This window comes from Penaeus japonicus, unplaced genomic scaffold, assembly GCF_977035675.1.
Source record: "Penaeus japonicus unplaced genomic scaffold, GWHDUDI00000001_assembly GWHDUDI00000003, whole genome shotgun sequence".
Taxonomy (NCBI): Eukaryota; Metazoa; Arthropoda; class Malacostraca; order Decapoda; family Penaeidae; genus Penaeus; species Penaeus japonicus.
In genome coordinates, this window is record NW_028234405.1 from 23,753,690 (window position 1) to 23,778,223 (window position 24,534).

Here is a 24,534-nt window from a genome sequence, read left to right on the forward strand (position 1 = left end):
AAAACTACGTTGACCAGAGAATAATAATAATAATAAAAAAAAAAATTGAGAAGAGGAGAAAATGAGGTGATATGTTGACCCTGTAGCCCTGAACAGTATTCACGACAGAACTGCAAGGTCAACAGGTAAGTCTCTGTTAAGTTTTGGTTTCATTTTATGGATAAAAATGGATTCTAATGTTCTAATGTCCTGTTTATTTGACTTCGCTATTATGTTAAAATTTATTTATTGGAAAAAATGTTTATTGATTGTTTGTGCTTTAACAATTATAAATTTCATTCAAACAATTACCTTTTTGTCTATAATATTTGAAATCTTTTATTTGTCTGTAATGTATTATTATTATTGTAATTTTATTCATATATCATTCTGTATATACGTGTAGTGAACTAAAGTGATTGAAACCACAACTACTTTCTTCCATCAACACATATCTCTTTCAGCTCTACAATTCCTTGCAAACGATAGAATTGGCATATCAATTACTAGATAGTAGATCCTTAAGTATTTCCGTCGGTTACTTAAAGGTAAGTTAGTAGCATTTTCATAGTTCCATAGATGTAATATTTACTTCTAAATTATAAACTTTACTACTTTCTCAACATTTCAGCTTGCAAAGATGCCAAAAATTCAGGCACACAAGCTCAAAAGAAAATTACTCGACGAGTTCAAAGACTTTGTGGATGTTGATGGAGTGATAGAGTGCAAGTTTTGTCATGTGAAGATGAGAAAATGGTATATACGTCAAGTATTTTCTTAATCTAGTTTTCAGAGGCAAGACAGAATCGGACACTCAATGACGGTATAACACTCACTGAATGCGACGTTATTAGTTTGTTATATTAGAATGAACTGCTGTTCATCTGAATATATTAATATTAGAAAATGTTGAAATATTCGTTAGCCACTTAAAATTGAGTCTTATCAAGTAATGAAACCGTTGTTGGAAAATATTTTTTATACGCTTAAAAAGATTATTTTATGAGCTTAAAGCTTAAGCTTATAAAATTATTTCAAATAATTTTTTGTCACAACCCTAGTTATCATGCTACTTTAAGCAAGAAAAATGTTTTCTTCAAATTGCAGTTGTACTGATTAGCAGCCAATAAATAGAGTTTTTTTTTCTGCAAATATAGAATGCGTTCCATGGCATCAATCAAATCAAATTTTATTCTAGGCTTATATACCCAAGTATGCTATACTTTATATTTTCATCTTCATTGCAACTAAAGTTATCCTCGCATAATGTGTGTACATTACACTAGTGTTGAAAATGGATATCACACAACACATTATTTGCTAAAGTTATAAGTTCTCACTGTAAATAAACTAAACTCAGGTATTTTATTGTCTTACATGAGTTACCGACTTGATTTACTTCAGTTTTCTCTGAAGAGACCACTTGCTGGCCATCAAATCTAATCAAATTTGAACGTATTACTCTGATTGTGACTATATAATTTCATGGCCTTGAATTAACAGTCTGTCCTGAGAATGAATATAAAAAATACATCCAGTACACTTATTGCTCGTTTGAATATTTTTCATGTCAAACAATTAGTAAATTCAGTTTCTTACGAGTTAAAACGGTAAATATAATCCAAGCCAAAGGATTCAAACAATTATTTATCACCAATTTATCAAAGCTACATATGGTGGTATTTGTTTTACATTTTCATGCATGATCTGGAGTCTCAAAATATGTAATATGCTATCCATTATAATTTTACTTCATTGTTGCATAAATTTTGTTGTAAACGGCTGACTGATACTACATAAAATAATGATCAGGAAATATTTGGAATTTTCGTCATTTAGCGATGGTTCACGCATGCGTGTTGGCGGCCCAAATGGATAGGTTGGTACGCATGTGCAGGTGGAGCGCTTTGGCAATAGAATTTCAAATATGGCAGCAATCGATTGCGAGTTTTTGACAATTATTGCAGATAACGGCTCAATATAGATAAATGTGATGAAAAGAATAAGCAGTTACCAAAGAAATTTACTAAATTTCCAACAAGTACCATCAAGGTACTTTTCTAAATATACCTGTCGACTGCTTAAATCTCAAATTGCAGAAGTCATTTGGAATAGATACATATTTCAACAACTCATCAGTAATCTTTATATTGGACATTTATTAAATGTTCATATATAAATGTGATGCATTAAGCCGCGTCCACACGAGCAGGCCTGATCGGCGGGCCTGCCTTAACGGGCACACCATCAAATTGCCCGAGTGCCCGTCGAGCGAAATCACTAAGGTGGTGCCCGGTAGCTGGAGCTTCGACCCTCGGCCGTGTGGACAACATTCACGGGCAGGCCCGGCAGAATTTGCCTGCCAACCGCGCTGCCCGCCGATCAGGCTCGCTCGTGTGGACGCGGCTTTAAATGATACACGTTACATTTACCATTTTTGCGAAGAAATGGTCTAATGGAAAACGTTCAAGATAGTGGTTTTACTTTTATAAACGGCCGCGCATCGGATTTAAATCTTTGCAAGTTGAACTATCTAAAAGGTTACTAAAGTACCATACCATGCTACTTTTGTTTGTTGGTTTCGAACCCTAATTTCATCTATAAAAAATGTTTCGGAAAATGTAGTCAAGCTTAGCTGCCACATAATTTCACTACAGAAACTCAGGAAAGTATCAATGTTTGATACAACTTTTTGATCTACACAATCACGTTCAGTGCAAAAAGACGCCCCTTTTGGCCTTATGATTGTTTACATAATCATTCAAGCTTCTATTTCAAATTTGAAAATAATGAATATATGAGCTATAAAAGAAAATCCGAAGAGTTCCTTCTCAATCGAAGTTCTAAAGACCTGTCCACGCGACGAAAGGCAGTGCCCGAACGGGTAAACATTTTAACAAATCGTGTTCCACTTCACAAGTTTGAAAGGGGGATGCCATTAACTCGCAGAAATGACAAACTAAGAAACCGCGCAGGGCCTGCACTGTCCAGTAGTCTCCTGATAGATGTTCGATCCGGCAACTGATTAAAGATTGATCACACTTTAAAATATTGGCACGACTAAGTAAGCGTTTTTGTTGCTCAATTCTCACAACTGATTTAGAATAAATTCTATTCAGCAAGCCATGTCTCATCTCCAAGTTAATTAATTTATAATTTGCCTAACTTAAAAGCTTAAATGGATCGATATTTCTTTTCGATAGTGACTAGTAATACTTCACGTTCAAAGCGGCCGAGATACCGATTTTCATCAAGACTATCATTGGAAACTCCTAAATCACCACAACTTCAGAAAGGCCGAGATGAATTGTTCGGGCAATCTGCAGGACAATTAGGCATTTCATTTCCATATTTCAAAATATAATAATCTAGTTAGGGCCAATGATTGGTCTGAAAATATACACACATTTCAAATTGCTTACATTTGAAGATTTGACCGATTTGTTGAGATTACAAATAATGAGCATTTCCATACCTTTTCCCGAGCATGCGTCACCCTGGAAATTGCTCAGATTAATGACTACCAAAATTTCATTTTTCATTGAGCTTCTACATGACTTTCAACTTTGGTGACGGTTGTGCAAGAGAACGGACGTTTTAGAAAAGGCTAATTAAGGCTGTGGCCACACAAGGGGCAGTCACCGAAAGGGGATAAGCATCTACCAAGTCGGAAGCAATTTACTGCAAGACCACATCTACACGGTTGAGCTTTACTTGAAGTGACGTCAAAAATAGCGAAACCGCGAAGTTTTGTTCGTGGTGTCTCCATTTCACACGTCCACACGGTCGAGCTGTGCCTGGCAGGGCAAAGTCTGCAGACTATGCCCGCGTAGGTGTCCACACAGCTGTCTGTGGTGGTTGGAGGGCAGTCGGACGCCAACAGTTGTGAGCGAGTGGTTCATTACGGTACGATCACCTTGGTTCACGCCATAGTTCGAAAGAAGATAGCACTATTCTTGTCGTGACCAATATGCACTAGTACTCGGTGTGGACATGGTGTACTAATAACGTGGTAGTCAGTGGATCTGCCTGCACCTTACCTCGTGCGTTTGGCAGTGACGGAAGACCTCGATCCACTGCCCTCCATTAGTGCCGGGAGCGGACAGTTTGATGGTTTGCCCGCTGAAACTGCTCGTACAAGGGCAAAGCCTACGTGCCCGACCGTGTGGCTTTACGTTCAATCGAGCAACGTTTACTGAACATAGCGTGTCAGTCTATACGTGACATTTCGAGAGTACCCAGGCTGGGGTTCGCAAATACCGTTTAAGTAGCGTAATCCTCAATCCATAATTTTTCATAAATATTGAAGTTGTCAGCTGCAAAATTAAATATGCTATTATAATTCATTTTACTTCTACACTCCTAATCTATCAACTATTAGGAACAATGATAGTTTAACATTGCTCCTTATAATTTTTGGTGCTTAGCAAAGTTAGTAATTCACAAATTTTCTTTGTATCTTCAGCTTCTTGGACTAACCTAAATACACTCAATCTTATATTTCAAATATCAAAAGTGTTAGAAATAGGCAAAACTGACATTAACTTGCATTTTTTTTGGAATTTTAAATTCAAAACTATTTCAGTACTAGATTGAAAAAGCAACACTTTCCATGTTCAATGATTAACATACCTAAGGTGAAATAACACTAGAAATTCAGGGTGTTAACATGCCAAGTGGAGCTTCTTGAAGGTTGGGGAATAAAGAGCTTACTTAATTTACCCAAGACTTTCGGAAAGATATCTATAATTGTAATTTCAGTCATTTTTCTCAGTAAGGTGGCAGTGGCTTTTGTAATGTTCCAACTTCATTCTTGGAATACTACCTTTTTCCTTGAACTTCCCCTTTAATGGTCTGATTTGAATTGATCATTCTTCGAACCATTTGGATTATGCAATACAAGACAATAGCTTAAGTTGTGCTTACGTTTGCTTTACTTGCATTTGAACAGGAAATATTGAATTTCACTTGCACAGTAAAATTAATTCACAGTAAGCTTATTTGTTTCGTCCGTTTAGTGTCCATTGGGAATCGCCGTAACCAGTTTATTGCTGATGGTTAAATAAGGTTGTTACCTGTTTCCCCCCCTTTTGTTGGGCTATTTAAATTCCTTTGTTGACAGCTTTCATAAATATTAAGATTCCGGTAAACACTTAAATCTCCTTAACTTGACAGGTTACAAAAGTTAAGTCTCATCACAATCATTCCTTCTGAAGGTAATTCTGGTTGACCTTTGAATAATCAAAAACATTATGCAATGGCTAATTTAATAGATTCTGGTGTACTGTAGGTTTATTGTTGAGATTTGCAACAATTTTCACAATATCTGCCAATATCCAGTTATTTACAATCCTTTATACTTGTATATACAATTCGGAAAAAAATAAACCTTTTCAATTTATATTTTATTTTATTACCTAGAAAATAATTAGATAATACATGCACAAAAATGCTACACTACAATTGTATATGCATTTCAACTAGCACTAACATCTACTGCAAACATTGATGGAAAATTTATTTAAAATTAAACTGATATAGTACTTCATTACATTCAGTAATCTATTCATAATTCCAAAGTAAAAGTGAATGATAATTGTTAAAGTCAAAGATCTACATTGAAGTTCTGTTATAAGTCATGGTATTTCCAATACTGCCTGAGATTAAGAAAAATAGAATAATCACATGTTACAAAGGAAGAAACAATTACCTTACCTTTTAGATTTAATATCCATTTCTGCTCTCTGCAATATATACAAAAATTTATTTCCTTCATCTTGCTTATCTGCTGTTGCATGGGGTCCCAATAAATATTGCCTGAAAATAATAGAACCTTAAAATGGGTCACACAAATTCATAATCTTATTTTCCTTATAATTTGATCAGTCAGGAGTCTCTTCATTATTATTTCAGACTTATCAGCAAAAGCATCATTTCAAAAATAACTCATTATCTACTGCCTGACCCTGAGTGCAGCAATTTATAAACACCAACCTAATTTGTTTGGTTCTTGTAATGTGCTGCTCTAGTTAATCCTTTCCCAAGTAGTATTCACCTAAAAAGCAAGTAACTTCAGCATTAGAATTGTCATTTTGAAACTTTGATGTTTATATATATTTATAAAAATTGAGGCTTAACTAATTTCAATACCTAATTTCATTCCTGAATAGATTCTTTATATAGAACAGATGAAATACGAACTCCTCACTCACTCGATACGAACTTGTCAATGTATGTCTTAGTCCTTTCATATCCAGTTAAAAGTCTGAATCTGAAACAATAAAAATGGTTAGGTTTTGTAACAACTTTAATAACTAATTTTAGTTAGAGCCTGTCAGTGGCCCGGACAAAAATCCTCAAAGCACTTCAGAAGTCCGATTCATCATATTCAAATTCTATATATTAATGTTCTACAATTACATTCTAATTCAAACTCACTCAAACACAAACTTACTTCCTTAATATAGGTATTTGTATAGCTTCATATCCACAGATGCAAGTTCTTGATTCTGAAACCATTAATAAAATTGCTTAGATTTTGTAATAAACTTTGATAATTAATCTTGGGGAGAGCCTGTCAGTGGCCCGGACAAAAATCCTCAAAGCACTTCAGAAGTCCGATTCATCATATTCAAAATTTTACATATCAATGTTCTACAATTACATGATTAACCTAATTCAAACTCACTCAAATAAACTTACTTCCTTAACCCTTTCCCGACGGGGTACGTGCTACGTGGAAACCCCTACGCCAGGCCATTGCAATATTGCATTGGAAACGCCACACTGGCATGACACCCCAGCATTGGGAATTTAGCTGTGTCACAAGGATGTGACCACCGTCATAGGGTTAATATAGGTATTTGTATAGCTTCATATATCCACAGATGCAAGTTCTTGATTCTGAAACCATTAAAAAAATTGCTTAGATTTTGTAATAAACTTTGATAATTAATCTTGGGGAGAGCCTGTCAGTGGCCCGGACAAAAATCCTCAAAGCACTTCAGAAGTCCGATTCATCATTTAAGTCACATTTTAACTCTTGAATTATTTAAGTAAACTTACACAAGCTGTGATGGATTCTTGTGTACTCATCTTGGCATAGCTCCACCTATTAAAGAATAATAAATATTAGCAAATTTTTATACTGAACTCCTCAGCGCATAGAGGAACAAAATCAGTTCGCCCTAGTTTTGACATCAAATTAATTCAGATGCAAAATTTCAGATACCTATGAATCATCATTTACTACAAGTGGTAAAGATATTAATAGTAATTATTTACATACCTATTAGAGGCTTGTAGTCTGCCAGTCAATATAGGATATCATCCTATTTCATTGCTAGGGAAGTTCATCCTGCAGACAAAAAGTGCTTTGAAGCAACTAGGACATTCCTTTCACTATGAAATTAACCCAATGACGACGGTGCATCACACTCGTGTGACAGCCAAACCTCCGACGCCGGGGCGTCATGCCAGCGTGACTATTACAATGCATTATTGCAATCGCCCGGCATAGGGGTTTTCGCGTAGTGCGTGCCCCGTCGGGAAAGGGTTAAGTTTACTTAAAACTATAATAAATCCTCATGCAGTCCTAGACTTGTCAAAAGATGCTTATATAAAATATATAAGGGGAGGGGGAACAAAAGGATACTTTTATTTTTCCATGATCTATATTTCTGCACAACACTTTCAAAATAGAGCAGTGCTCATACAGATCGTTGAAATTCAAACATTGAAAGATACGCCAGTCATTAGACGGTGGCAGGCACACAGATAAGAGGAAAACTCATGTTAATCAAAATGCCTATCTACTGTCCTCTGTGTGAAGAAAAAACTTCATGGTAGCCAAAGGTTTAATAAGGGTAGCAAATATTCAATTAATTTCACTGAAAGTTTATGGTAGCTTACATTGTTTTGGCAGTTAAAAATTTGTCAAAATTCACACCTATATGTTCCCCCCCCTTATGGGATAGTGGTATATGCACTCTGGCCAGTGCCTGTATGGGCTGTACACCTTTGGTGATTACAGCTTCATTCATAAAAATTGTGAAAATAATTGGTACTTACCATTAGTTAAAACACCTAGATTCCAGCCTCTGGCTTAAGCAAATTGTTGCCACTGCACCTGCAAGCAATCCAGTATAAATACTTGGCCTGTAGACATATTGCAACAGAGCCTCACTTTACCTCAGATTATTTTGTTTTCATAAAATTTCAAACAATGTAGGTAAGGGTTACAATCATCATGTAATTTATGAGTGATACACAAACTAAATTTGCATAATTACCTTTAGGAATGCTGAACTCAATAGGATCTCCAACTCAAGTTCACTTGGCATCACATTAAGGCCATACACTGGAATAAATAAAATATTGGAATATAGCACTTAAATTGTCAAATCAAAATGTTCATTTCAAAAGGTGTGATAAGAGAAACAATTAGTCTTACACTAGAACAAAAATATAAAGTACACACCATGGAGTAGATGCAGCTGGGGAACTTTGATCTGGCAGGAAATAAAGAACACTTAGTAATGGTACTCGCGTATATCTACTTTGATGTCTTGTATAGCTTAATCAGTTCGCCCTAGTTTTGACATCAAATTAATTCAGATGCAAAAGATTTCAGATACCTATGAATCATCACCAATTACAAACAAACCCAGTGCTTCTTGAATATATTTACCTCTTCCAGCTCTAATGATCAACATTTGGTCCTTGAATTGGAAAATTTAAACCAGCATCAAATTTGTATCAACCTGCAGACAAAAGGCAAAAACATATCAGCAATGATATCTGATGTAGATCATATACACTAGTATTTAAAAAATCGAAATTAGCTTAATTCAAATACTTTCTAATAATAGATTTCTGAAAGAAGGTAACATCTTACCAAATAAAATATTTTACTATGAATTACTACAACTACTCAAAATTCCAAATTAAAATTATAAAATAAGTGAAAATATCAGCTTACCATTAAAAAGGTATTCACCTTTGGCCCCACAATTAATAATGTTGGTCATGGCAATCCTGGAAGTACATTATTATTATTAATGCTTGCCCTTAAAGCACAGACCTTTACAGGCATAAATGACTTCAGTTATATTTGTTTTCATAATAATTCAAACAATGTAGGTAAGGGTTAAGGTTCATCATAGTACTTCAGTTCTATTTGATTTGATTTTAGTACAAAATCCTGAGTACTATTGAACTTGCCTCAAATCTTTATGATCCACTTCACAGTACCTGCTGATTTTGCCACCAGTTTTTGGGATTTCATACTTCAACACTGAAATGAATAATCTATGAATAATAATAAAAAACAATAAAAAAACAAAACTGTTCCAATTCCTCAGAACGCTATGGGATGATGAAAAGGTCTTCATATAATCAGATCATTGCAATCATCAGTAAATATATTGATATATTCTAATTACAATTTATGATTACTCACCATAGACAAGGGGGAGACAGCTTGGAAACTAATCTGAAATTAGAAAAATTAATCAGAAAAGCACAAACATGATTATCTTTGAAGCTTTATGGAGTTAAATCAGTTCGCCCTAGTTTTGACATCAAATTAATTCAGATGCAAAAAATTTCAGATACCTATGAATCATCACTTCAGATATATAGCAAACTAAGTCCTTTATAATGCCTTACCTCATTTCATCTTCCAAGCAACTTCAAATATTCATTTCAGTCCAGCATTTCTGTAAACAAAAGCCAATATTAGAATTCAGGATCTCTTGCATCAAAATCTCTTTCTTCAGACGTATTTCTTTCCATGACTTCAAAATGTTATACGACATTCAAACATTAAACTAAAGTAACAGCAAGAAATTATGTAAAATTATTATTTGAGAACAATCTAGCAATTTATTGCTGATATTTCAGCACGTCACATTGCCCTGTCCTGGACTCGGCCAGAAAATGCACTACGTCTCAGGGTATCACCTGGGTCCGGGGATATTTTTCAACCTTGAGACAGCACGTCAACTGGCACAAATGGGTTAATGCTCTTAATTTTTACTCTGCCTTTTTACTTTCTACATTAATATTAATGCAAACCTAAAAGATCAAACTTGTCTAGTTGGTTCAAAATTAATGAAATCTAGTGAGCATGTGTGAAGGGTGGATAGTTAATTCAACATTCAGACAATCCACATCAAATGTAGTCAAATTAGATCTCAATCGGATAAAAAGAAAATGTTATCTTCAATACAGTTACCTATAATCAATACATCTTACCTGAGGTTTTGGAAGAATTCTACAAATCATGGAGAAGCAATAATCTGAAAATAAATATCGCATGAATATAACAGTAGTAATGCATATGCCTGTACAGACCATAATGTAATCTCAGACTAGTTATTTTTTCATAATTCTTCAAACAATGTAGGTAAGGGATATAGCTCATCATGAAATTTATTTTGGCTAACTTTGATGAACAAATGTTCAAATAATTACCTTTAAAATAGTTATCCATGAAAGGCAAGCTCATTTCCAACTGCATGTTGATTTCACAAATCTCCAGTGGTTAACACTGGAAGATACAAATAAATGAAAGGACTGGAAAGCAAAATTAAACCATGCTATGATTCAGTCATCCTCAGAACGCTATGGGATGATGAAAAGGTCTTCATATAATCAGATCATTGCAATCATCAGTAAATGTATTATATTCTAATTAAAATTCATGATCACTCACCATAGACCAGGGGGAGACAGCTTGGAAACTAATCTGAAATTAGAAAAATTAATCAGAAAAGCACAAACATGATTATCTTTGAAGCTTTATGGAGTTAAATCAGTTCGCCCTAGTTTTGACATCAAATTAATTCAGATGCAAAAAATTTCAGATACCTATGAATCATCACTTCAGATATATAGCAAACAAAGTTCTTTATAATGCCTTACCTCATTTCATCTTCCTAGCAACTTAAACTCAATTTCAGCCCATCATTTCTGTAAACAAAATCAGATATTAAAATTCAGGATCTCTTGCCTCAATCTTTTTCATCAGATCTAATTTTTTTTCTTGATTTTTCAGTCAGGGAGGGAAGGGGGGGGGGGGGAGAGAGAGAGAGAGAGAAAATCAAAGAAAAACTTTGAAAAAAATCAATTATTCTTGACACTGTTGGTATTTTCACTTACCATTTGCCCTTTACCCTATGATAACTGTGCGACACTAGTGTGACGTTCCCGATGCAATATTACACAGGCCCGTCAGGAATGGGTTAATATCATGTATACTCTTCACTATTCTTTGAGGCTATTTCACTAATTTTATTCTCCCCCATTGGGAGAAGCTATTATACATAACTATTGTTTCACTGAAGTTGGAGATATGCTATTATCTATACATACATACATACATCCAGCCGACTTTTTATCCAGCTTTCACCAACATTCATGTTTACACTACCTGTTCAAAGTCAAGGTCTCTTAACCTACCCATAAAAAAGCTTGAATCTAGCCATCTTATACATGCCTCATCTATATTTTAAAAATTAATTGATATTTACTGGCTAACAGGCAGTTCTCCTGCATGACCGCAAACTGATGGTTGTTTATGTAGCATTCCCCTACAATAGTTATTTATATTACCAATAACTGCAATATCAAACATGTGTATTAATCAGCAAGAAAGCAAGCATGCAGAAAAAGGAGGTTTAAGGGTCGAGAATTTTTAAAATGCAATTTTTGGTAGTACTTACATCAACATTTAGATAATGTATCAACTTCTAGATGCTATTTATTTTTTAACTATAAAGTTCAGACCATATTCAAATTAGTTCAAAATACAAATTGTCAAAACCTATGGTATGTTTGGAAGAAGAAGAAGAAGAAGAAAAAAAAAAGACCTACAGCAAATTGAAAAGCAAAAAACACAAACAGCCATCATATGGCTGAAGACTATTCCATACTTATCAGAAACTCAATGTTTTATGCTTGGGATATCAATTAGGTAAAGGTACAATGCAATTTTCAAAAAAAGATGGTAACCTATAATCAAAACATCTTACCTGAGGTTTTGGAAGAATTCTACAAATCATGGAGAAGCAATAATCTGAAAATAAATATCGCATGAATATAACAGTAGTAATACATATGCCTGTACAGACCATAATGTAATCTCAGACTAGTTATTTTTTCATAATTCTTCAAACAATGTAGGTAAGGGATATAGCTCATGAAATTTATTTTGGCTAACTTTGATGAACAAATGTTCAAATAATTACCTTTAAAATAGTTATCCATGAAAGGCAAGCTCATTTCCAACTGCATGTTGATTTCACAAATCTCCAGTGGTTAACACTGGAAGATACAAATAAATGAAAGGACTGGAAAGCAAAATTAAACCATGCTATGATTCAGTCTTCCTCAGAACGCTATGGGATGATGAAAAGGTCTTCATATAATCAGATCATTGCAATCATCAGTAAATGTATTATATTCTAATTAAAATTCATGATCACTCACCATAGACCAGGGGGAGACAGCTTGGAAACTAATCTGAAATTAGAAAAATTAATCAGAAAAGCACAAACAAAATAATCTTTGAAGCTTTATGGAGTTAAATCAGTTCGCCCTAGTTTTGACATCAAATTAATTCAGATGCAAAAAATTTCAGATACCTATGAATCATCATTGAAGACAAGAGGCAAACAGTCATTTTTGAAAGATGACCTACCTGATTTGTCCTAAAAGCAGCCAAGTAATTTGCAGCAGGCAATTCGATGTCATTTCAGAATCTGAGAATATTACTTAAGATTAATGATAATTATACTATTTTCTTATCACAATTACCCTTCATTGTCAGATCAAATTATTTTTCAAGACTTTTCAAACAATGTAGGTAAGGGTTATGAATCATCATTAACAATAAAAAAAAAAATTAAATAAACAAACATAACATACCCAAAATCTTTGAAAGCAATACACAGCCACAGCAAAAGTGCATAGCTGAAATTAGACCCATCTTAGTACACAATCATTATGTTTTTGTAAGTACTATTTATGCTATCATGTCATTTTTTTTTCTTTTTCACAATTCTTCAAACAATGTAGGTAAGGAGTAATCATAATCAGCTTATTCTAACATTCACTAAGCAAGTATTGCATAATTACCTTAACTCATTGCGATATACTACTTGAAATTTGTCATACGACTTCAAAATAAAAGCATACTGCAGACAACTCACTGAAAATAAAAATGCATTGATTAAATAAAACCTATTTCAATATATCTCAGCTTTATGTGCAGTCAAAATGTGAAGCAATTACTAAATTCCAACAAGTGGTACAATATGTATATAGTGTATCAGATATGTTCACCTATTATGTATAGGAACAAGTAAGCCAATATATCTGAATTTGTTCTAGCAAGGGTATAGAACACCAGTTAGCACAAGCCAAAGATGCAATGTAACCTGCAAACCTACTTACAGACAAAATATGTAAAGTCCATGCATTAAAAATTATATTTACATGGTTTCCAATTTAAAACACTTACTGCAGACACATGGATCCCAACTTTGCATTTTGCCATTATCAGCAAAAACTGGTACCATAGCCTATTGGAGAGAAGAAAAAGTTATTAGTACATTTTTATATCTTACCCATAATGAGGAAAACTCAGGGACATTTACATTAAATGCAGTACCAGCAGATATAAAACACTGTTTAACCTGTTAACGACAGGTGACTATATCACATCTAGTGGTTTTTGGGCTACACGCCGGGGACGCGTTATTTTGTACAGACCGGTGCCAAGAATCCCAACGCGTTAGGCTTGTGTGTTCAAGAGTCCCGGAATTTTGGTCATTTTAAGCAGAAATGGTCCCGTCGGGAAGGGGTTAACTCAAAAGAAATGTGCCAGTTATCTGAAGCATGTTATTGTTAAAAACAAGTTGGCAAAGATATCTGGAATTGCTGTAGCAAGGTGATAGAACACCAGTCAGAAAAGGCCAAAAGGTGCAATGTAACTTGCATTACTAAAGAAAAAAAAAAAAAAATCAAAGATTAAGATCAATTGAGACATTTAGTTAAGTTATTCATCAAAACAAACCACAGGTAAACCACTCCTAATTTATATCAAATGCTTCAATGTCTTGAACATGTAGCAAGGACATGGTGCAAGTTTGAAAATAACCAGGTCAATGATACCAGCTCACTGAGGAAAATTATGGGGTAGCTACAGAGACTCACTATACAAAATCTGAAAAATGTGTTACTTCATGTCAAGTCCCTATTATAATATAATGGCAGGGCAGTTTTGACTTCAATTGGTCTAAACGCCAGAGTATTTCAAGTGTGTAGACCTAACGCCTTGGGCTATGTGCCTGATCACTTGGCATGCCAGCCATATGAAAAGCCATGATAAAATATGTCCCCGGCAGTAGGTATTACCACTGCATGACCCGACATCTTGCCACCCCAGCGTTAACATGTTAATCATTAACACTTGATATTAAAGCTGTACATTTGTCACTAATTGGATCCCAAAATGCATCTATAAAAATAGGTTAAGGATAATGTTATGCATTTGAAATTGAGAGATGCTAAAATGTATGATACTTACCTTCTTAACCCATTCGCGCTGGATGACATGCCATCACGTTTTGTGGTTTTTGGGTCAGACGCGGGTGATGAGATATTTAGTCAAGACCTGCACGGCAGGCGAGTGAGGGACAGCCCAGGCTTGTGGTTAGTGCGCCCGCGAATCCCAAGGCGTTAGGCTTATGCGTTTGAAAACCCTGGCATTCAGACCATTTAGAGCCGGAATAGCCCCAGTGTGAATGGGTTAATTATTCATCAAGGATTGCCCATCACGAATGCTGAAATATCAATTTAAATAATTTAATACCATTTTTACTAAAAAATCAAATTTAAGTTTTGTAAAGTTACATGAAGTATTAACAATACAAAAGATTTAATTCTCTATCCCTACAAACAATGTTCAAATTAATATGTCTGTAAAACGAGATGAAACCAACACATTTTGGCATTGTTCATAACCAAATTTTTACAATCCTTACTCTAGCATCAGCTTTGTTTTGGCAAAAGCAACAATGCTCAGGCCTTTAGAATAGTCTGTGCTAAACCAAAATATATAAACTAATCCAATAAAAAATATATATACATGACAATATATATATACAATACTGATTAAAGTCTAGCATATACTGATGTTCAAGTAAAAGGTTTGGAAAAAATATAAAATTGAACAATCATAATTATTAGCAACATGATAAATACTAACTGAAATGCCTAACTGCCCATTTAGTTTTAGCCAGTTTGATGGCTACTAAGATTTTTTTTTATCAAACAAGTAAAGCCAATCAGACCATTTATCCCTACAATATTCTGATAAATTAAAAAGGTACAATTGGTCCTCACCTTATTACTCTGAATCTGTCAGTCATTTGTCAGCATTTCCTGAAATATTAATCCTTCATATTATATTTGGTGTATCAGATACATGTATTTCACAAAAGAAACAAATATTAATTCAAGTGTCTGTAAAACGAGATGAAACCAATACACATGGTATAGTTCATAACCAAATTTTCACAAGCTTTGATCTTGCACCAGTTTGGGTTAGCCTAGAGTAATCATACTCATGACACTTTTAACTGTGCTGTTATAACCATACAAGTAATTTCAAACACTAACCTTAAATGAAGCAGTTCAAATATAAAACTGCAATCCATGAAATCTGAAAAATAAAAATTAAACATGTAAAATACCTATTAGAACTTTTCCTAAATCTAGATCTATTAAACAGCCTAACCGCATTCCGGCCTTCTCGGCCGCACAAGCCGCACCTCGGCCTCGAACGCGCGGACCTCCGGCCCGCGCGCGGGGCTTCCCCCGCCCCGCTCGGCTGCCCGCTCGCTCTACCCGACGAGGAGGGCCGCCCCCAGGGGGGGCGACGCACCAAAAACACAAGCAAAAACCACAATACGTGCTATCACGTCAACCGGCGTGAATGGGTTAAACAGCCATATAATCTAGTTTATTGGTACCACAAATTAAATCTTTGAAGACATGAAAAAGCTGTTCTAATTTCTAAAGAAGTTTGAACATAACCTTTACATTATTTGATACAAATAAGGGGAGGAACAAAAATCTTCCCACGAGTAGCCACATTATAATTGGACAATCTTTTTGGAAGATTTGTTCATCGAAAGCTGTGAACTACATTAAGTTTCTGATGAATCTGCATCTACTTTTATTAAGGGGAAGTGAATTTCTAGCTTAAAAATTAAAATGCTGCTAAATACAATTAAAAATGTAAAACAAATAAAACCACTATTGTTAAATCAAGTACTAGTTAATAATTGTACCAGGTTTGGGAGACTACCAAACCAAAATGGTCAGGTAGCACTATGATGCTGATATTTATATAGGTTAGTTATGAAGCCACAAAATCATGAAAGTAATAAAACATTACCAAAAATGACACACAGCTTGAGAACCATGGAGGCAGAAAACTAACCAAATTTATGTCATGACATTCATTGATTATTTCTTACTCTGAAAAATAACTATACAAACATCTCACCTTCTGAATAGGGATGATTATGTTGCGTCTACCCAGCCTCTAAACTGCTTTTTATAGCCTGAGAGAAAAAATGGGATTATCTTAACCTTTATTTTCTTATTAACTGGTGTTGTGCCTACAGCTTAAGGTCATAGCACTATATTACATAGAAAACCTACCATCTAGGCCCTTATACACAACCAGCTGGATATAAAACATACTTGATCAGGTGATGCTAGTAACAGTGCTTGTTGTGCATTTGGAATTTTATTCCCTTGAGCTAACCTACTGGCCACATTAGTAATAGTGTTTTAAATGTTTTAACTTTCATGGATGCAGAATAATTTCCAATGTCAAAACGTGTACCTGAACTACCAATATACTGAAGATAACCAAACATTTTTAAGTTTCTGCATTTTAGAAGTACTAAAACAAATTTATAAAAATCATTGTGTAGTGGGAAGTCAATTTCCCATTATCTTGTACCAGGTTTGGGAGACTATCAAACCAAAGGGTTAAATAGCACTATGATGCTGAGATCAATCTAGGTTAGTTTCAAAGCCCCAGAGCTGAGTAGGTTACAGAACGTTACCTTCAACAACACATAGCTAAAGAACTATGGAGGCAAAAAACTAACCAAATTATATGAACATTTCACTATTGTATTCTTTGATCAATATACTATACTATACCCTACCCTTTTTCTAGCCTTCAGTAATTGACAGTAGTAAAACAAATTAAGATAGTCCATCACAAAGGTTTGGGATTTGATTTCTATGACATATTAAACCTCTCTGGACAAGTGGTACACCACAGGTACCGCACATTCAAGGCCCGTTCACTGGGTGCCGTCATACGGCGTCACTTATCTAATGGATTTAGGCCTATGAGTTCGAGAGCCCCGGCATGAATGGGTTAAGGTATATATGGTTTATCGACCCATTAACAACGGTACTTTTGGCTCCAAATGGTCAAAACTGGGATATTTAAAATGTATACGTCTAACGCCTCGGGATTTTTCCTCGCACTGGCCGTGACCAAGCCATTAACCCATTCACACCGGGGCTGTTCTGGCTCTGGTCAGAATACCTTATTGAGTAGGCAACATTACAAGAATATCCTGCAGATTGCCTTGTGGGCTTAGATTTATGCAGAATATGCACAACTGTTTAAGCATATCAAGTATCCTAATACATAAATGCAATTAGACAGTGCCCACACTATGCATATTACCAACCCAAGCATGTGAATAGTCCATAAAGACTAGTCAGAACGGAGTCAGCAATGGTCTGGTATCCAGTAATGAATTATACTATTCCATGGTAATTTTGAAAATGTCATACATTTAACTGGTTTGTGTGTGTACAAGTATTTGATGAGGCATCAATTAAGCTTAAAACTTTACAGTAATAAATTTTCTCCTTGCGATATTTCATAAATTCCACTTAATTTTCTTCAGACTTACCTTAAAATTGGATATCCAAAGCCACTAATAATTCAGTTCTTGGCAAGATCATTCCTTCCCATTCAAAAGACTTCCATCATGTATCCAATCTTGTAGGTTCAAGCTGAATTTGAATATGGCCATATTAGTAAAATAAAAAATAGTGGGTCTTAGATTATCTAAAGAATGTTATTTTATTGGTCACTTTGTAGCACACTGTCAATGACCACTTTCCAAAATAAGGAAAATTTACATGCATCTATGCATCTACTTTTGCATGATTTTTGGCCATCCTACTACACATGTGAAAATGGAATTCCAATCATGCTTATACATTTCACTATTTACCACATTCTTAAATTTCAAAGTTTTAATGAAAAAATCAATAGGATTGGATTTTACCTTTTGTTACCCCAATGCTCTTGCTCTAGACTTTCTCCACTTTTTCAATGTACTGGACCACAACCTTTCTGTCAGACAAATTAAATAAATTTATGAACATGCAAATACTGAAATGGTAGTAGCTTCTTTCAACAGTATTTACCATATCTATTGTCGCACAATGTGTATGACCACTTTCCCAAAACAAGGAAAATTTACATGCATTTATGCAGCTACTTTTGCATGAATTTTGGCCATATTACAACACATGTTAACATGGAATTCCATTCATGCACTTTAAGATATTCAAGTTTTGCAGTATATTCATGGTTGAAATTGGGAAAATTAAAGATAATTACCTTTTATTATTCCATGGTCAACCTTCTCAGCCAGGTATAATCAGATTTAACACTTCCATAATTTTAATTTTCAAAACATTTTAGCATTTGAAACTTTGTTTTGTCTAAACCTTTAGAATTACTTATAGGTTTTAGTATGTATATTTCAAGTGTTTCAATTAGTCAAACTTATAGTAAGGGAAAGTTGATAATCATTCCCTTACTATAAAGTATCACGATATTTGCCGTGTTTGTGGGATAGGTCCAAAATTCAATATTAATTTAGATATCAAATTCTGGATCTACACAAATAATTTTGCATGAAATTTGGCCATTTTACCATTGGTAGGTATAAATGGAATTCCTATCATGCTCATTTTTCAACAAACTGGATTCATTAGCCTAATATTTATAGACATGGGGGGTAAAAAAAAAAAATTCTTCACTTTTTTTTTCTTTATTACTTTACAAATTTACTGAGGTTTCTTGCCACGGCCAAAACCAGCACGCTGAAAAGAAATGTATATTTATGAAATATATAAAAATTATATTTAAAGCTTGTCTCAACTTTACATTCATATTTACTAAACAGATTATTATTATCAATAAACTTTTCACAGCTTCAATTTGAGGGATAGTCAAATCAGATAAAAATAATGTTGCCCAATATATTTAGCAGGGATTTAGCTGGGATAAATAACCAATACTCACGAATTCCATGGAAGCAGATCCTGCACCAGCATCACCAGTCTTGTCGGCACCTGGGGGAGCTCTCCTGTAGGCTTCCCTGGAACCTTCGCTGCGTGGACCCTCAGGACGGGGGTGAATAGGCCTAGGCCTGCCTTCAGGCCTAGTTGGCTTCTTCAACGTGGCTGGCACAATCTTAAAAAAAAAAATAATATATCTATATTTAAATATATATAAATATGTAATTTAAACTTTCAAAATACATAACTCCCTTAGTTACATGACAAACATCGTATAAAACTGAAGGCTAACCAAAAACTGCTTACCTCAGAGGGAAGGTGCAGATACTCTCTCAGATACTGGATACCTTCATTGGTAAGCCTCCAGTAATAGTGGCGCCAAGCAAAGTTCTGCTCTACATAACCACGGGACTTCAGGCTCTGGAATCCAAGTAGAATGTTAAACAAATTGTGGGATAGCTCACTTCAAATTTCAAAACGAAATATGAATATTCTCCTACTGTTAAATGCAAATAGGATAAAAATTTCTTACTAAATTTATGAGTAAACCTACATTCTGCCAAACTGTACATCTGTAAACATTTTTTCATAAAAGCCTTGAAATTAAAACAGGTTTTAATCATGGAAATTTAAGTTAGACTTCAAACATTTAAACAGTAAATTTCTCACCTGGAGTGCCTTAATGACATGAAGGTTTGGGATACTCTTCTCCAAAGCAGGATGTTTAGGCAGGAAGAGATCACATTCAGCTACCATCACACCCTCTGGAATAAGTTAAACCTGCTATCCTCATTGGCTGATCAACAAACTTTCACCTTAACTCTACAGATAAATTCAAATGGTTTTATCACTATACAAACAAGATAGAGTTTCCTTGTTCTAAGTAATTAATCAAGATTCTATATCTGCAATACTGAAGACAATCACTAATGGGATAAACTATTGTACTCTTATGGGGGGGGGGGGGTATAACAGTAATAAATTTGAGAATGAAATCTCGTCAATTAGAGGGTTAAATCCAACAAAGCAATCCGCATCCAGTAACTTATTCCAAATCATTTTAATGTACTATATTGGGATGATATTGCAAGCCCCAACATCCCAATATCCATTTGAAAATGAACTTCAGCATCAGATACTTGAAAAAAAATTGTTAACCCATCAATGCTTGATGACTAAGATATTACGTTTAATGGCAGCACTAGCTGCCTTTAAACGCTGGGTAACTGGGCTCAGTGGTCAGCCACAGCCAGAGTGGACAAATACCTTGAGGCATTAGGTTTATACTTCAAAATACCCTGGGGTTTAGACCAATTGGAGCAACATTTGCAATTATGAACCTCCCCTTTATGACAACAAAAATAATACATCCTGTCATGTCAGACCAATGAGAAGGCTCAGAATGTAAAATCTACTAAAGACAGTTCTTTTAAAAGGAAGTCACTGTAACGGGGCAGTAGTGACGCAGAACCAGGACATCCCATCCCCTCCACCTCTCAAGTCCTCACTGCCTGTTTCACGTGCTTCCCTAAAACGTGTCCAGACATCAGTGGAGAAAAAGAAAGCATTTAGCAGTCCTGACAAAACCCACTATGGGTAGATAAAGATTTGAAAGAAAGGCAAGGAATATCAGCTGCAGTCCATGTTTGATGAACACTATGATGTGCGTTAATAAGCAGACTCAAATAAGCAGACTCAGTTTCCGTGAACCGAGTGAAAAGATTTCAAGTTTGTGGCCTTGGAGCCAAAGTGATAATGACACTGGCAATGCAGGTATAGGGACATTGACTGATGCTTGTGCACGTGATGGGTGGTAGTATTGGAAAAGGTTTGTATAACTGAACATCCAAAACTTTGGAAGTTTGTTTTACCAATACAGGAAATTCATCACAACAATAGAACACGGATAAAATGCTTACTGAAAACCGAGTAAAAGTGATCGAGTTCTATAACACACTTGAGACATCCTGACAAACTTGAATGCCAATGTGATATGATGGTACCTGGCACACATGTGGCCACAAATTTATTTATGTCAACACTGGACTTGCAATTAACTATCAAACAATGTTGAAGTATTGCGAACTCCAAGTATGGAGATATTCAATGAGTGGCATGCAGGCCATATCAAGTGTCATATGAACCAATCTCCTCTCATCAGATGCCATAGATTCTGCTGTAGCTGTGTTGATTACACGCGATATACGACATATCTAATGGTGACAGCAATGCTTTTATTGCAATAACTAAAATGCATGATGAAAAAGGACCACATGTGGAAGACCACCAAATCAAAGAAGAATGCATAAATCATATGTTCAAGCTCCTTGGAAGTGCCCTAAGAAAGCTGAGCAAGCAGGTGTCAATGGAAGTCACTGCTGAATGGCAGCACAAGGGAGGAGTCTAGGAAGCCATAACAGACTGACAATGTGATCACGTACTTTACGTGGTACTTTGGGATCTCTGAAAGCGGGTTCCTCTCCTGCAGAGGTGAGGAATAACACTCATCCTAGTGATGAAACCCACATCACCTTTGTCCAACCACCAAAGATTCTTGGTGTCAATCCATTCTCAAATATGGAGTATCTGCCTAAAATACAAATGCATACAATCCGATGCTGGATTTTGCTGGGGCCCAGGCAGTAGCAAATTATAATTATGGCTATGCAACTAGTTGCCTGGACTCTTGTTTATCCCAAGGATAGTAGCTCTACAGAAATCTTTTGTAGCAAGACAGCAGAATGAACATAGCTACAAGAAAAACGAGGAACAGGAGACTACAAAGAACTAGCATATGAAACTTGGGCATTCTGAGCACTGACTTGATTTGCATTTATGCATATATAATCATACCATGTATCTAACTTTTCTATTACATACATCAAGCTAAATCTTGGGGGGAAAACTAGTATTAAGGTCCATTTTCAATGAATTCTACAATCTTTTTTTGCCCTACACCAAAGGGATTTAGACGTTTATGTTAAGATTGGCGATTTCAGAGCATGATTCAACATCCGTGCGTGCGTTACATTAGTAAAAAATTTGCAATTAAAAAAGGCTCTGGCCTCCTATCCCAGGCTAGTGGTGTGTGAGTGAGGTCCCTGAGAAGCAAACAGTGCGGCACAAGCCTCAGTAGTAAGTGATAATTCTTGCATTTTCGTATTTCAGGTCTTATGAACTTGTACATGTCAAAATACAAGAAATATATTGCAACTTCAAAAATTTGCTGAAATGGTAATACTGGCCTCATAATAGATCAAACAATGAACAAGCTATGAATGCAGTGAGAAACAAAACGACTAAAAGAACATGCTGACATCTATGAACCATGTGTTATCCTCAGGTGCTATATACTGTCATGTGGGGACCTCCTTTAGACCACCACTCAAGATATACAGCATTTATTTTGGATGGAGACTAATGTATACAATGCTGTCAGAAACATGAACTATGGGCAACCATCATATGGTGAAGACCACCCCGTTCTAAAGGAGAAATGCGTCAATCATGTAGTGAAGCACCTCAGTACTTCGCTGTGGAAATTGAAGAAAGTGTCCACAGAACTGAAGGAAGGAGAAGGCAGAGTAGGTCTTGGTAGAAATCTATAGACTGCCGTTGACCATCTGACGCCGTTCTTCGAAATAGATGTCAGAAGGGTACCTCTCAATGCCATGAGGGACAACAGCCTAGGAATATTTTATAATTTCCTCTACCAACAAAAATCCCACACACCTGTGCCTCAAAAGCATGGACTTGCAAGGATTGGTCTTGAAAGATGGGCATAATTATAAAAGACAAACTAAACTATTGAAGTGCACTCACAGCTATCAAGTTTTATGCCCATGACACCAGCTTTCCAAAGATAAACCATAGAAAAATAAGTGTTGGTAAAGGAAAATCATTAGGCAAGCGTGATGCTACAAGTGCAGCCAATACAATAAAATAGGAAAACTTCCAATTTCGTATAGCCATGGAACATCAATTGAAATTAGTCTAATTCTTCCCTACATGTTTTCCCATCGCTAATGACTTCCTGGATTTGTTAAAGTCCCGATGTTAGGGGAGGTCAGAAGTATATTATGGAATTTAAGGCTAAAAAAAAAAATATATATATATATATATACTGTATACAAAACTGATTTAGATCTATGAACCACTTAAAAGTCAAAGGGAACACTTAATCCACTCGCGCCGCTTGATGTCCTGACACTGTGGTTTTAGCGCCAGACGCCAGGGATGAGATGAGGGCAAGACCGACTTAACATTTTGCAGAGGAAGTTCTGAATGAAAATTAGATTTTCATTCTATCTAGTATGTACTATTGTCCCTGTATCTTCGACTGTATGAAGCAGCCTATACCATAAAATGCACTCTGTAAAACTAGGGTCCGGGGGGAGAACTCCCATGGATATGCATAACCTCACAACCAGGCAAGGTTTAAGTTGGATGTCAAGATATTAAACAATATAATTTAGCCCTTTCCCGATGGGGCAAACGCTACGCGAAAACCCCTATGTTGGGCCATTGCAATATTGCATTGGAAACTTCACACTGGCATGACGCCCCAGCATCAGGAATTTAGCTGTCACAAGGGTGTGACGCACTGTCATCACAGGATTAATATCAACGCCAAAAAATTTCAAGCTATATGCACAGAGGCAACTGCAATTGCTGTACACCCTATTACATGCTGGTAAGTTAAAAAATTAAGCTTTCAATGAATTATATTTTCTGTAAACAAATGTTTCAGGTTTGCAGAAAACCATATACCTGGAATTTATCCCCTATAACTTGTAATTTCCCCATGGATACTTCCTGCCTTCCCTACCCAAGAGGCCACTGTTGGGTAGCATCTATTACACCCACATATCAGAAAAGGGGGCCTTAAATAGCCATTTCGATGGGTTTTACAATGCAGACAAATTAATAGAGTTATCAATATATCAATCAATGCTCTAAGGGTTTATAAATTTAGATTAAAATATAAATATTCTATCAGTACCAGATTTGTATACTCACTTTCCCGATCAATTAACAGCAAGATTTAACCCGAGTGGTATTCAAACCTGGTATACATTTTCCTGCCCAACTTCAGATTAGTACTACATTCCCTCGAGGCGCGGAGAA

General features: G+C 35.5%; 2 protein-coding genes, 1 long non-coding RNA gene and 2 other non-coding genes across 7 annotated transcripts in view; all 5 read right to left on the bottom strand.

Moving 5' to 3' along the window:
- Positions 1-5,369: 5,369 nt before the first annotated feature.
- LOC122250462 (uncharacterized) lies at positions 5,370-10,910 on the bottom strand. Its single transcript, XM_086534440.1, has 12 exons — positions 10,906-10,910; positions 10,697-10,729; positions 10,497-10,531; positions 10,237-10,280; positions 9,440-9,472; positions 8,645-8,699; positions 8,288-8,338; positions 8,050-8,082; positions 6,434-6,488; positions 6,192-6,250; positions 5,974-6,034; positions 5,370-5,796 (listed from the first exon to the last, which is right to left on the bottom strand). The coding sequence occupies exons 1-11, from the start codon at positions 10,908-10,910 to the stop codon at positions 6,009-6,011; spliced, it is 429 nt and encodes a 142-aa protein (XP_086390566.1). The 3' UTR covers positions 5,370-5,796; positions 5,974-6,008.
- Positions 9,148-19,076, bottom strand: LOC122250461 (uncharacterized). 2 transcript variants are annotated; one of them, XR_015190510.1, is made up of 20 exons: positions 18,722-19,076; positions 18,384-18,451; positions 18,003-18,105; positions 16,559-16,616; positions 15,667-15,709; positions 15,391-15,429; positions 13,505-13,565; positions 13,120-13,192; positions 12,910-12,954; positions 12,683-12,743; positions 12,472-12,504; positions 12,231-12,306; positions 12,015-12,058; positions 10,906-10,953; positions 10,697-10,729; positions 10,456-10,531; positions 10,237-10,280; positions 9,649-9,698; positions 9,440-9,472; positions 9,148-9,274 (listed from the first exon to the last, which is right to left on the bottom strand). It is a non-coding gene; the product is annotated as an uncharacterized LOC122250461 (long non-coding RNA). The 2 variants fall into 2 exon arrangements; XR_015190511.1 differs by lacking the exons at positions 15,391-15,429; positions 15,667-15,709; positions 16,559-16,616; ... (1 more) ...; positions 18,384-18,451; positions 18,722-19,076 and adding an exon at positions 14,573-14,828.
- Positions 10,341-10,416, bottom strand: LOC122250468 (small nucleolar RNA SNORD34). Its single transcript, XR_006222940.1, has one exon. It is a non-coding gene; the product is annotated as a small nucleolar RNA SNORD34 (small nucleolar RNA).
- LOC122250466 (small nucleolar RNA SNORD34) lies at positions 12,803-12,876 on the bottom strand. Its single transcript, XR_006222938.1, has one exon. It is a non-coding gene; the product is annotated as a small nucleolar RNA SNORD34 (small nucleolar RNA).
- A 70-nt stretch (positions 19,077-19,146) lies between the features above and the next one.
- The window catches only part of LOC122250460 (small ribosomal subunit protein eS10), a 6,019-nt gene continuing 631 nt past the window's right edge, over positions 19,147-24,534 (bottom strand). For both annotated transcript variants that reach the window (XM_043011889.2, XM_086531301.1), the window contains exons 3-6: positions 20,077-20,171; positions 19,714-19,827; positions 19,412-19,582; positions 19,147-19,209 (exon numbers count right to left, since the gene is read on the bottom strand). In XM_043011889.2, the coding sequence (XP_042867823.1) occupies positions 19,174-19,209; positions 19,412-19,582; positions 19,714-19,827; positions 20,077-20,171 (416 nt within the window). In that variant the 3' untranslated portion in view covers positions 19,147-19,173. The remainder of the gene's footprint in view (positions 19,210-19,411; positions 19,583-19,713; positions 19,828-20,076; positions 20,172-24,534) is intronic.

Coding starts and splice junctions, on each gene's coding strand:
- LOC122250462 (XM_086534440.1), bottom strand. Junction 10,532..10,696: donor CTGTCTCCCCCTGGTCTATG/GTGAGTGATCAT, acceptor TGTATCTTCCAG/TGTTAACCACTGGAGATTTG. Junction 6,489..8,049: donor TCTAGGTGTTTTAACTAATG/GTAAGTACCAAT, acceptor TAATGGTTTCAG/AATCAAGAACTTGCATCTGT.